We start from the raw sequence: 12267 nt of genomic DNA on the forward strand, positions 1-12267 counted from the left end.
AGAAGTAATTGACTTTGCTTTAGTTCAAAGACAGATCATAGAAAAATAACGTGTCTTCCAGTATTAATTCAAGTTTTGATCGAATATTTTACGATTGATTAACAAAATTTGTCTTTCATTGAGACGGTTATTCTGTCACAAATCCATTAGAAACGAGTGAATTTATGACGGCCGAAAATTTGTCACAATTCTTATAGAGTCGAAGTTGTGATAGAATTGTGACAAATTCTTCCGTTACAAATTTTACTTTTTACTTGTGTAATTTATTGTATCGCAGTTTGAACCTATATATTGAACTCAACAATAATAACAACATACCCAGTGAAATCCCACAAAGTGGGGTCTGGAGAGGGTAAAATGTACGCACACCTTACCCCTATCTTGAGAGGATAGAGAGGTTGTTTCCGGTAGACCCTCTGCATAATGTCAAGCAATTCAAAGCAAGATAAGAAGGAAATAAAGCAGGATAAGAAGGAAATAACTAATAAATTAACCATGGAAACAAAGTAATACAATAGTCAAATGACAAGAACAACAAATAGAAACAGAAATCGAAGGCCAAGAAGCTACAAGATTAATAGTAGGACTATTAGTATGGAAGGTTAAGCGGGACAATACTCAACTACCTACTAACCTTCTACTCTAATTTGTGTCTTCCAAAACCTCCTATCTACGCTCATGTCCTCTGTAAGCTGGGACTACGCCATGTATCTTGAACTCATATCTGTTTTAATATATGTGGTTGAGTAATATCTCAAATCAAAATCAAGCATATAAAGGCATAAGGAATTTTGAACCATGCACTCAGAGGCAATTTCAAAATTTTAAGTTTATATGTTCGTGATATCATTTATCACTGACCATTCGAGTTACTCGATTTGAAATTTAATAATTATACATATTGAATAACCAAAACACGAAAAATGTTTAGCAATGGTGCTGATGTTTTAGTAGATTATGAATTTAATTAATACTAAATTTTACATAACTTTATCCTAAATCCAATTCAAAAAATTGAAGCATTTGTTATACATGAAAGAGTAATGACATGTAATTTTTAATCTGTAAAAGTTTAAGTTTTTGTCATCGATATTTCACTCAATAAGTAAATAGGAAAAAGAAAGAGCGTTAACATTGTATATTAACTAATGACTCTCACACCATAAATAAAACCGACCTTAGCTCAGTTGGTAGAGCGGAAGACTGTAGTTGTTGCTGTAATCTTTAGGTCGCTGGTTCGAATCCGGCAGGTCGGATTTTTTTTTTCGTTTTTTTTTTTTAAGTTGTGAATTTTGATATTATTAGTAATTTAACTTATTGTAGCAAGTTATTACTCTATTTTCAAGGTTACCGTATAAACTTGATATGAATACTGTCAAACTTCTCTATAACAACTTCGTTTGCCAGGATATATTTTTTTTCGTTTTTTTTTTAAGTTGTGAATTTTGATATTATTAGTAATTTAACTTACTGTAGCAAGTTATTACTCTATTTTCAAGGTTACCGTATAAATTTGATATGAATACTGTCAAACTTCTCTATAACAACTTCGTTTGCCAGGATATTTTTGGCTGCAGCAGCGAAATGTTGTTATCGAGAACATTTCAATATAATATCCAAGTCATCCTTTGAACTGATTTGCACATTATGTTATATGTTCAAAAACTTCATCTTTTAAAAGTGCGTTATCTATTTCCGCATCAATGTTACTCCCTCCGGATCAAAAAAAGAGTCTATTTAGCCATTTTTTTTTTCGTTTTTTTTTTCTAAGTTGTGAATTTTGATACTATTAGTAATTTAACTTATTGTAGCAAGTTATTACTCTATTTTCAAGGTTACCGTATAAATTTGATATGAATACTGTCAAACTTCTCTATAACAACTTCGTTTGCCAGGATATTTTTGGGCTGCGGCAATGAAAATGTTGTTATCGAGAACATTTCAATATAATATCCAAGTCATCCTTTGAACTGATTTGCACATTATGTTATATGTTCAAAAACTTCATCTTTTAAAAGTGCGTTATCTATTTCCGCATCAATGTTAGTCCCTCCGGATCAAAAAAAGAGTCTACTTAGCCATTCGCACACCCCTTAAGAAAATACTAACTCCTAGACAAAAATAGGTAATTTGACTAAACTACCCCTAATTAAATAGACATTGGGATTTGATCATATAACACTTAATAAGGGCAAATCTGAAAAAATAAGTTTAATTCTTTCTTGATTTGATAAGTGGACACTTTTTTTGACCTAAGAAAAAAAGACTAAATGAACACTTTTTTTGATCCGGAGGGAGTAATATTTTATTTGCTAAATCTTATTAGACATTTGCTTATTTTGTTTATAATACATTGACTGTTAAGAAGAAAAAAGAGTATTTAAACGAAGTTCTCAAAGATTTACCAGACGTCTTTTTATGATAAGCTGAAGTGCTGTTAAGAGTTAAGATAAGTTCTTTTAGAAGAAAACTGGTTTAAAAAGATTAAAAACTGGTTTAAAAAGATTAAAAAAAACTGGTTTAAAAATAACTTTTAAGTTATAGAGTTTTAGGAGTGTATTTATTTCATTTCGAAATAACTCAAAGGGGTAATTAACTCCTGCAAGGTAGGATGTGTAATTGAAAATATAGGCCTTAATTCAGAAGGTAATTATATATTTACCCAAAATAATTGTCTCAATACATTGGCAGCCCCTTAAACTTGTCAGTAAATTTTAGGAAAAAGGACACTGTGTGTCCACTCCGCCAAACTAATTCGACATTTAACCACTATTTGGGCTTAATCCCACTAGGAGTCCGGTCAGCCCAAATTAATGCCAAAAAAATGGTAAATAATTTGGCCAAAATAATGCGAAAATTTGCGCGAGTGACCAACAAGCGGCTTAAAAAAAAAAAAAAAAAAACAGACTTAGTCGCTACAAAAACGTCGTCACTAAAGGGCCGCTACAACATATATACATATGTTGGAATTACATACACACTTTATATACAAATATGATACAGTTTATATATATATATGCTGGAATTAATCATACATTTATTATACATAAATTATACGTTAATTATACATTTATTATACACATATTACACAATAATGATATGATTTTTTTTTTTTTTACATATACAATAGTGATACATATTATATACCACAATGATACGATTTCTATAATACATTTTTTATACGTATGATACACTTTCTATACAAGACTGATACAGTTTATATACACATGCTGGAATTATATATACACTTTCTATACAAAAATGATACATATTATATACAAAAATGCTACAATTTTCTATTCTATATAGGGCGATTGCCTTTGTCTTTTGATACATATTATATACACAAATGATACATATTATATACAAAAATGATACATACCTTAGTGATTCATACTTTATACGGTTTATACACATTACGTACGATAGGTCGATACATATTTTATACACAAATGACACATATTATATATAAAAATCGCCTCAAACATTTTTGTGTTTGGGTTTTTATTTGAAAATTATCTTATTTAAGTTTTGACTAATGGATGAGATTTGTTTAATTGCTACACTTTGGGTTTGGGAAAATTGGGCTAGAGGATGGGATTATTTATGGCCGAGCGGCCATATATGTCGTTTTCCCTAAATTTTATTTAGACACTTGAACTACAATTTGTTCCTTTTAAGCATCTTAACATATGATAAAGTGGTCTTATTAGACACCTTTTAGTTTAAATTTTGAATTTTCTTTGCGTGTGTTCTCAAGTGTCCATTAGATAATTAAGTTAATCACATAAAATATGTCATCTCTTTTAATTATACACATCAACCCCAACTGAAACATGAATAGGGTTTTACGATTTATTAATGCTAATGCGTATAACTAAAGGAAATGACATATTTTAAATGGTTAATTTATTTACATAGTGGACACATGGGAATACGCACAAAAGTTTTTCAAAAATTTAAACCTAAAATATCTAATAGTAACAATTTATCATGTGTTCAAGTGATCAATTATAATAAGTCGTGATTTGAGCGTCTAAATAAAATTTTCTGACAAATGTAATTGTGGGACTATATTAATAGTCTAATACATGCCAAAATATTTCCTTGTCGCAATATAAAAAGCATCTGCTTTAGGCCTCCAAGATTACCAAAGTTCTGTTCCACAACTAGGGTTCTTCTTGTCCCTCTGTCAAAAACTTATCAATGAGTGATCCTAACCCCTACTTTCCACCAGATTTACTAATCGAAATCCTCCTTAAACTCCCTGTTAAATCCTTAATCCGCTTCTTAATCATCTCCAAATCATGGTATTCCTTAATCACAGACACTTCTTTCATCTCAACACACCTAAACCAAAAAATCAAGAATACCCAAAGTACCCTTCTTGTTCGTCATTACAATAATAGCCACAATAAAGAACATTATTCATTATTCCAAGACATTAAGAACACACCCTTTTCATTGAATTTTTCAACTGAATTGAATTTTCCATTAAACTGTCAACTTGGGTATTTTAGAATTGTTGGTACATGTAATGGTGTTGTTTGTTTATGTGATGATTTGTTTGGTGAGTTAAAAAGTTTAGTTTTATGGAATCCTTCTATTCAAAAGATTACAACTTTACCCTTACCTTTAATTAATCCTCAGTCACCCCATATGTTTGTTCTTGGATTTGGTGGTACTACTACTACTACTACTAATAATAATGTTGATGATGTTGAGTATAAGTTGGTTAGACTTGTGTATCATAAAAAAAATGATGATGGTTTTGCTAGGTATAATATTCCACCTGAAGTTGAGATTTTTTCGATTAATACTATGGTTTGGAGGAGAGTTATAGGAGTTGAGGTTAAGCATTTTTTGGTTGAGTTTATGTGGTCACAGGTTTTCTTGAATGGAGCTGTACATTGGATAGCGTATGATGTGGACTCCGCGAACGGTGGGGTCCGGAGTTTAGTTATGTCGTTTAGTGTAGGTGATGAGGTGTTTAAGGCGATTATGTTGCCGGAGGGTTTAGTTAGTGAGATCGCGACGAATTTATCGGTTATGGTGTTTGAGGGGTTGCTTTGTGTTGTTAAGTATCAGAGGGAGATTGATGGTGGTTCGTGTGAAGTGTGGGTGATGAAGAATTACGGGGTTTTGGAATCTTGGAGTAGATTGTATCGGATAAATTTGGTTGAGGATATGGAGAAAGTAGTTGGATTTAGGAGTAACGGTGAGGTTTTGTTTTCGACTAAGGGGAATGAGATGGTTTGTTATGATCCGAATAGTGGAGACAAGAAGGATCTTGGTATTCGAGGGAGCTCTCGTTCGTTTTATGTTCAGAATTATGTGGAATCGCTTGTTTTACTGAAAGGGAATGGTGTTGTTTCGGATGAATTCTTGGAAGGAATGGGAAGTTTATCGATGCAATAAAGAACGTGATTAGAAGATGAGGTATTTTATCAAGTTCAATCAACATGGAATATGGATTTCTGCTTATTCTGTTTCATGGAATAATGGAAGTGTTTGATATTTTATCAAATTTGGTAGACTTTTGTTTACATTTGTTTGCCTTATATTAGTTGTTAATGTACTGTTTTCTCTTTATGATATATTTCCATTTAGTTGTTGTGATTTGTTATCCTAATCAGATGATGGACCTTGTCTTTATCTATAGTTAACTTAGTTGCAAAGAAGACAAAGGTGGAAGAAATTTCCATTAGCATTTCCAATTTCACACCAAGTCCTGTTCCATTTGCAAACCCTTCTAGTTCTCTACATGTTGCTTTTGCTGTTTCATTGTTTTTGTTTTTTGAGCTAAATATGGTTAACCCTTTTAAGTGTACGAAGTCCGGCACCCCATTTAGTAGCAGTAAACCCCCTTTCACCTAAAGTTGGCAGGCAATAAGGCATTCCATCTCATCAATTGGAGTGGTCTGACTATTTGGCTAAAGTATATGCACATTATTACCAGCTCATTTCATCTCTATTGTGATTTGATAGTCAGAATTTCCATACTTCGCCCCGATATTGATAATGGCGTGTGATGAAGGTAATGCATAATGCCTAATTTAGCAATAGCGAGAGAGAGAGAGAGAGAGAGAGAGAGAGAGAGAGAGCCTTATATTGGTTGTTGATGTACTCTTTTTGCTTTTAGATGTGTTTCCAGTTTATTTTTGTGATCCCTTATGCTAATCAAGCGACATAAGTTGTCTTTATCTATAGTTAACTTAGTTGCAGAGAGGACAGATGCGGAGGTAATTTCCATTAGCGTTTCTAATTTCAATTTTTCCCCTTTAAGTGATCACCTATTCACACCAGGTCCTGATCTATTTGAAATAGCTTTTAGTTGTCTACATGTTGCTTTTGCTTTTCATTGCTTTTATTTTTTGAACTAACTAAGGTTAGTTTACAAAGTCTGGCATTTAAACCTCTTTTAGTAGCAGTAAGAAAACCCCTTCAACCAAGAGTTGGCAGGCAATAAGGCCTTATGTCTCATCTCATTGCTGTGATTTTGATAGGCAGAAGTTTGCACACTTCTCCCTGATGTATAAATTGGCGTGTGATGAAGGAAAAGCATAGTACCTAATTTAGCTCGATACAAACTAGTTGGAGTCGGATGAATCCTCCATGTCCATTCTGCTCTTGCTGGAGGATATAGAGTTCGATTAACTTTTCTTTTTCAATGATGCGCAAGAGTTCATAGTCTCACTTGGTGTGGTATTCCCCTTGTTTGCAGAGCTTGAGTTTATCCTATCATTTAAAATTTCCTCTCATCTGATATTTGTCTATTAAGGCGAAGTACGCAACTATCCTGCCTGCATTTTTTGGGGCTGTGTGGAAACTGGAAAGAGAGAAACGAGAGATGCTTTACGGACAAAACCCAAATTGACAGCCAATTTTTTGTTTCAACTGTAGATGTTTGCTCTTGTAAAATCCTGGTGTAATTTCTCTTCTTGATATTGATGTAAATTCTATCCCTGATTTCATACACTCCCTATAAGTTTAATGAGAGGGAGGATTAATTGTTTTGCTGTACATATTTTGCTGCTTCCTGGAGCAGTTTCGGATGTATTCTTGCCTTGTCAAAAAAAAAAAAAAAAAAAAAAAAGAAAGAAATTGAAGCAATCAACAGAAACTACCAACTTTAAGCTCAGTGCAAAGCATAATACCCAAAGAAAATGCCACTGAAATTGATCAAGTTCAGATTACAAAGAAACTTTTCGACCGCTATCTTTGTTATAATGAAAATTTCACGTGGATAAGGGAAACAATACATCCATGATGTTCATGAAGAGAGAGAGAACCCTTTTAAGCCGACCATCTGTAAAAATTAGATAACGTTCGACTAAATTCAGTGACTTGTTACCTTATAACACTGGTGCGCTTGAGCCTCTAGCAATGGTAATTTGGTGTCACTGGTAATGGTAAAATTGGCAAATTACTGTCAATAGGGAGTTAATTTGGTCTCATTCTGCCCTTTTCTTGATGGCAACTAATTGGAAGCAGAGCAGTCTTCTCTAAATATGAACATGGACTCATTTCTTGCCACTTCTGAATAAAATAACATTAACAAGTTTCCAAATGAATTAGGGTGGCTACTTTTGGCATGTGAGGAGTTGGATATAGGAGGTTTAGTGCTAGAAGAATAATAATCACATTAACCATTTGCTTCCTTGTGTAGTTTACAATAATCTGTCAGCCAAACTTTGTCACCCCTCCCTAACAATTGTCATTTTTACTGCAGCACTATAAATTCAAGTCTCTGCGAGTGAATTTTCTGGAACAAGTTCTTGTAAATGGAAATGCTCTATCTCCTAATCTGGCTCTTGGTGAATCAATAATATTCGAATTAAGGAGGGCATGAGAAGTCTACAATAATGTTCTTGTAAATGTATGTGAGCTACCAACATAACGATACAATATTCAGTGGGATTCATATATGTGTCTTGTAGATATATGCGTCAAGGAAACAAAACTAGGCAAAATATGTACATGCTTGTCTAAAACTACATGCAGTAGGTGTGAGAACTTGGAACTTGATATGAGATAAGCTCTACTGCCCATGTAATTTTTTCCAATCTGACAGTCATTTCCGTCAGTTGGATTTTAGATGATATATTCTCTGACACAGATGACTAGTATGAAGCAAAATTTCTCCTCTCTTTGTCGTGCTTCTGTCGAATCTAATTTTTCACTTTGTAGTCCTGTCCTCCTATGTTATTGACAAAAGTTGGTGAAGGAGATATATAATAGTGCTTCTAGACTATTATTGCTCCCTCGTCGTAGTTATTGTCTAGAGGACCAAATGACAAGTTTTAAACGTTGTAGATCAGAAAAGTATTGTTGGATAGTTCCAAAGGAAAGATAATCCACCAGCTTCCTCAAAGTTTCAAGAATCGAAAGGAGTAATTCAAAGTAAACACTTTTATTTGTGAAAATCTATTTTCAAGAATCGAAAGGAGTAATTCAAAGTAGACACTTTTATTTGTGAAAATCTATTACCATGTAAAACTCAAAGGAATCAACATAGAATTTGATTTTTGGGTATTATAAAAGCACCTCATCTTAAACTTTCTATTCCTACTCCCTTCCTCCCGAACAGAAGTGTTAGTCAAAAGAACAAAAGGCTAACGTAAAAGTGCTTTACTGTTTAGAAATAGGCCAAACCCATCGATAAACACGAACGTAGTCGTCCACTTTTTCACTCAACATGTCAATCCTTGTTCCATTTTAAAACACTTCGTTATTCCTATTCCACTTAGTACACCTTTTCAGACCAAGTATCGAAGTAAAACCAACACCCGCCTTGCCGTCACGTGATTAAGTGGCCAATTAAATTGTGCCACTATTTAAATTGTGCCAACTCAATTAAATTGTGCCAACTCATTTAATTGTAAATTCACTAATTTGTAAATTTTGAGTTTTGACCATTAAAAATTGGGCCTTTTGTCCGGTTGATGCGCATGAGGGCGCTCTTTGTGTGATTGCTTTGGCCTATAACTGGCAAAAAATGTCTGTTTCAACAGAATGACCCCCACCGTTTCGAAGTGTTTAAATGGGAAGCGGTCACTTTAGGTGCCAAGTGAAAGAAGTAGACGACCATAGGGTCATTACTGGCTACTTGAAATATTTGATAAGATTGATATGCTATACAACATCACTCACCATTACATACACTTAGCTAAGGTGTCCAATATCGATGTTGTTTATGTTTGTCACGAAGATTTACAGTATGTTCTTGATACTGTAAACAGCGCAAGCTGGGATAGTTCTCCATATCTTCTTGATACATTTTGCTCCCTTGCAACCCCACCAGCAGCTAAACAGGTCCTTAATTGAGTACGACATCACACATTCTGTCCCTAATATACTCCGGTCGATTAGGATTTAGTTGAACATGTATTAGATGAAGAATAGCAGCGAGCTCTTTTTTGGTGACAAGGGAACCCGCAGTCGCTACCTTTCGAGTGCGCACAGGGTAAACCCCACTCCTGTGCAACAGCTCGCAAACCACACAGGAGAGATAACCCGCATTAGACAAGCCCCGTGCGACGAGCTCAACCCAAAAGGCAAATCCCCTGCTGTCGTAGGCAGGGGTTTCAAACCTGAGACCTCCATTATGGAAGCTCCATGCTCAACCAACTGAGCCACCTTTGCGGATATAGCAGCGAGCTCTTATTCATCAAACTTCTCCACTTAAATATTGAATGAAATGCAGAAGCATCTGCATCTTTTAACGGAACCTTAAATACAACTTGAATTGATCAAGTTCAAATTACATTGAACTTTACGACAACCATCTCTCTTTCAATGAAAATTTCTTTCAGATAAACAAATGCATTCTTTGGTATTCATGACGACACAGAATCCTTTTATGAAAACAAGCAGCTGTCTTTGTAATTAGTTGAATCTTTGCAGCATGTTGAATATGCCTGATTGTTACTGGGTTAGAAATCTTCTCTATCATAATAAATAATAATTCTGCACTACCAGCTCCTTTCACACTTGCAAATAAAGATAGGATTGCACAAACACTGAATCGAGGCTAACGCGCCAACTCAAAGAATTGGACTAGTTTCTCAGCTGCAACTCTCACTTTCTATTTCTTCCATATACGATCGGTACAATATTGATATTGACAATCTCACAAAGGACCAAGGGTGTGTTTGGTATGAAGAAAACTGTTTTTCTAGAAAACGTTTCTTGGAAAACAAGTGGGTTTCTCTTACTTTTTAGTGGTTGGTACATAAGAAATTAATATTATCTCAAGAGCATTTGCATGTAATCTAGCAGATCACTATGAGGTGGGAAGTGGGGTTCGGGGTGGTGGGGGGTGGATGGTCAAGGGGTGAGGGTTGGGAACATTGGGTGGGTGGGGAGGAGATAATGAAGAAGGAATGTCACTTATGAAACTTGTTGTCCCTACTTCCATTAGGAAAGTAATTTTTCTCATTTTTAAAGAACCTGTTTTGTAAAAGAAAACATTCTCCAAAACATTTTGACCAACCTAATATGAAAAAATTTGGAAAATGTCTGTACCAAACACACCCCAAATTTCAGTGAATTGTTACCTGAACCAGCCAAAGTAAATAATAGGAAACTCAATCTTGATGTACTACCCAACTGCTACCAGGAGCTGATTTCATGCCCCTCTTGATCATCTCTCTTCTAAGTCTTTCCGCTTCCTCAAACTGCCCATTACTAGCATAAATTCTTGCCAGTATCACAAAATTAGCAGGATTCTCTGGCTCTACTTCAAACAACGCTCGTCCAGCTATTTCTGCCAGCTCGACTTCTCCATAAGTTCGACAAGAAGCAAGTAATGCTCCCCAAGCTTTCGCAGTCACTTTCACCGGCATTTTCCTAATAACGTCATACGCCTGATGCAATCTCCCCGCCCTACTCAACACATCGATCAAACACGCGTAGTGATCGCTGTTCGCTTCAACACCATATCGAACTCGCATACGAGAAAAATACACCTGTGCTTCATCAGCTAGTCCAGCATGACTACAAGCTTTCAAAACCCCAAGAAAAGTAATTCCATCAGGCCTCACATTGGCCTTTTCCATTTGCTTAAACACTTCAAGCGCGGGCCCCGCCTGCCCGTGTAACGCATATACCGAGATCAAACTACTCCAAGCAACTACATCCCTTTCCCTCATACTAACAAACACCTGATGGGCTTTTTCAAGACACCCGCAACGCCCGTACGCCTCGATTAACCCGCTCCTCAATTGCGGGTCCGGATCAATATCGTTCCTTATCGAATACCCCTGAATCTGTTCGATCAAATTCACATCCGCCTTACCAATACAAGCGCGTAAAAGCGCAAGAACGGTAATCAAATTCGGCCTCAAACCCATCTTCCCCATCTCTCGGTAACACGAAACGGCCTTAGAAAACCCGTCCTCCGTCTCCGCCAACCCCGCGATAATCGCATTAAACGTGGACGAATTAGGCTCCACCGCAACATTCATCGCCCGAAACAACTCCAACGCGCTCCCAATATCATTCTCACGAGCGTAAAGCGCAATCATCGCGTTCCAAACGACAACATTTCTCTCAGGCATTTCATCGAACAGTTGGCGCGCATACGTGAGGGACACACATTTCCCGTACATGCCGACTAAAGCGCAAGCGACAAACGGATTGGATGCAAAGGCTGCTTTGTATGTGTAAGCGTGAATGGTTGCGCCGAGCTGAGGGAAATTCAGCGCGGCGCATGATTTGAGGGCGAGAGGGAATACGAAAGGGTCGAGAGAAAGGGAAAGAGTGGAATGGATTTGGTGGAATAGAGAAAGGGCTTGTTGGTGTTGGCCTTTATTGACATGAGATGTTAAGAGTTTTGTTTGAGAGAGCAAACGTAGGAAGTTTGAAGAAAATGAACCCATTGTTTTGTAGGATTTTGGCGCCCTGCTTTGAGTATACATACCGTTGGGTGGATTGAGTTCTAACGTTTATTTTGACCAAAAAAAAAAAAAAAAAAAAGAATCAAATATTTTATATTACGAGAGTTGCTAAATTGCCACATCAATTTGACTCAAATTTGGCCACACTTATGTAAATACAACGATAATCTCTATTGTACAATTTTAAATTAAGATAAACTTTGAGAAGAAATGACATGAAGTAAGCATAAATTATTAAATTTGATCTAAATAGTCATATGAATTTACTCTATTTGGGCCATTGTGGCTAAAATAGTGTGGCAAAAAGACCTTATTGTTATGTTACTACGGGATTAGAGATTCTTTAAGTTTGGATTACCAATAAACA

The 12267-nt window shown here is 35.6% G+C and overlaps 2 protein-coding genes and 1 non-coding gene across 5 annotated transcripts; 2 read left to right on the plus strand and 1 right to left on the minus strand.

Annotated features, from left to right (window-relative positions):
- The first annotated feature begins 1172 nt into the window (after positions 1-1172).
- Positions 1173-1256, plus strand: TRNAY-GUA (transfer RNA tyrosine (anticodon GUA)). The gene is given in 2 exon segments: positions 1173-1209; positions 1221-1256. It is a non-coding gene; the product is annotated as a tRNA-Tyr (tRNA).
- A 2899-nt stretch (positions 1257-4155) lies between these two features.
- Positions 4156-7033, plus strand: LOC132053390 (F-box protein At3g07870-like). Of its 3 annotated transcripts, XR_009414113.1 has the most exons (3): positions 4156-5439; positions 6725-6817; positions 6849-7033. XR_009414113.1 is itself a non-coding variant. In XM_059445397.1 (2 exons), the coding sequence occupies exon 1, from the start codon at positions 4207-4209 to the stop codon at positions 5416-5418; it is 1212 nt and encodes a 403-aa protein (XP_059301380.1). In that variant the 5' UTR covers positions 4156-4206; the 3' UTR covers positions 5419-5439; positions 6507-7033. The 3 variants fall into 3 exon arrangements, 2 of the variants coding, with proteins under 2 accessions (XP_059301380.1, XP_059301381.1); XM_059445397.1 differs by having other exon boundaries at positions 6507-7033; XM_059445398.1 differs by having other exon boundaries at positions 6725-7033.
- A 3235-nt stretch (positions 7034-10268) lies between these two features.
- LOC132053391 (putative pentatricopeptide repeat-containing protein At1g03510) lies at positions 10269-11934 on the minus strand. Its single transcript, XM_059445399.1, has one exon. The coding sequence runs from the start codon at positions 11919-11921 to the stop codon at positions 10590-10592; it is 1332 nt and encodes a 443-aa protein (XP_059301382.1). The 5' UTR covers positions 11922-11934; the 3' UTR covers positions 10269-10589.
- Between the last annotated feature and the right edge of the window lie 333 nt (positions 11935-12267).

Source organism: Lycium ferocissimum, chromosome 4 (genome assembly GCF_029784015.1).
Source record: "Lycium ferocissimum isolate CSIRO_LF1 chromosome 4, AGI_CSIRO_Lferr_CH_V1, whole genome shotgun sequence".
NCBI classification, from domain to species: domain Eukaryota; kingdom Viridiplantae; phylum Streptophyta; class Magnoliopsida; order Solanales; family Solanaceae; genus Lycium; species Lycium ferocissimum.

Excerpts from the sequence above, each read along its gene's own strand:
- LOC132053390 (XM_059445397.1), top strand. The coding sequence starts at position 4,207 with ATGAGTGATCCTAACCCCTACTTTCCACCAGATTTACTAATCGAAATC.
- LOC132053391 (XM_059445399.1), bottom strand. The coding sequence starts at position 11,921 with ATGTATACTCAAAGCAGGGCGCCAAAATCCTACAAAACAATGGGTTCA.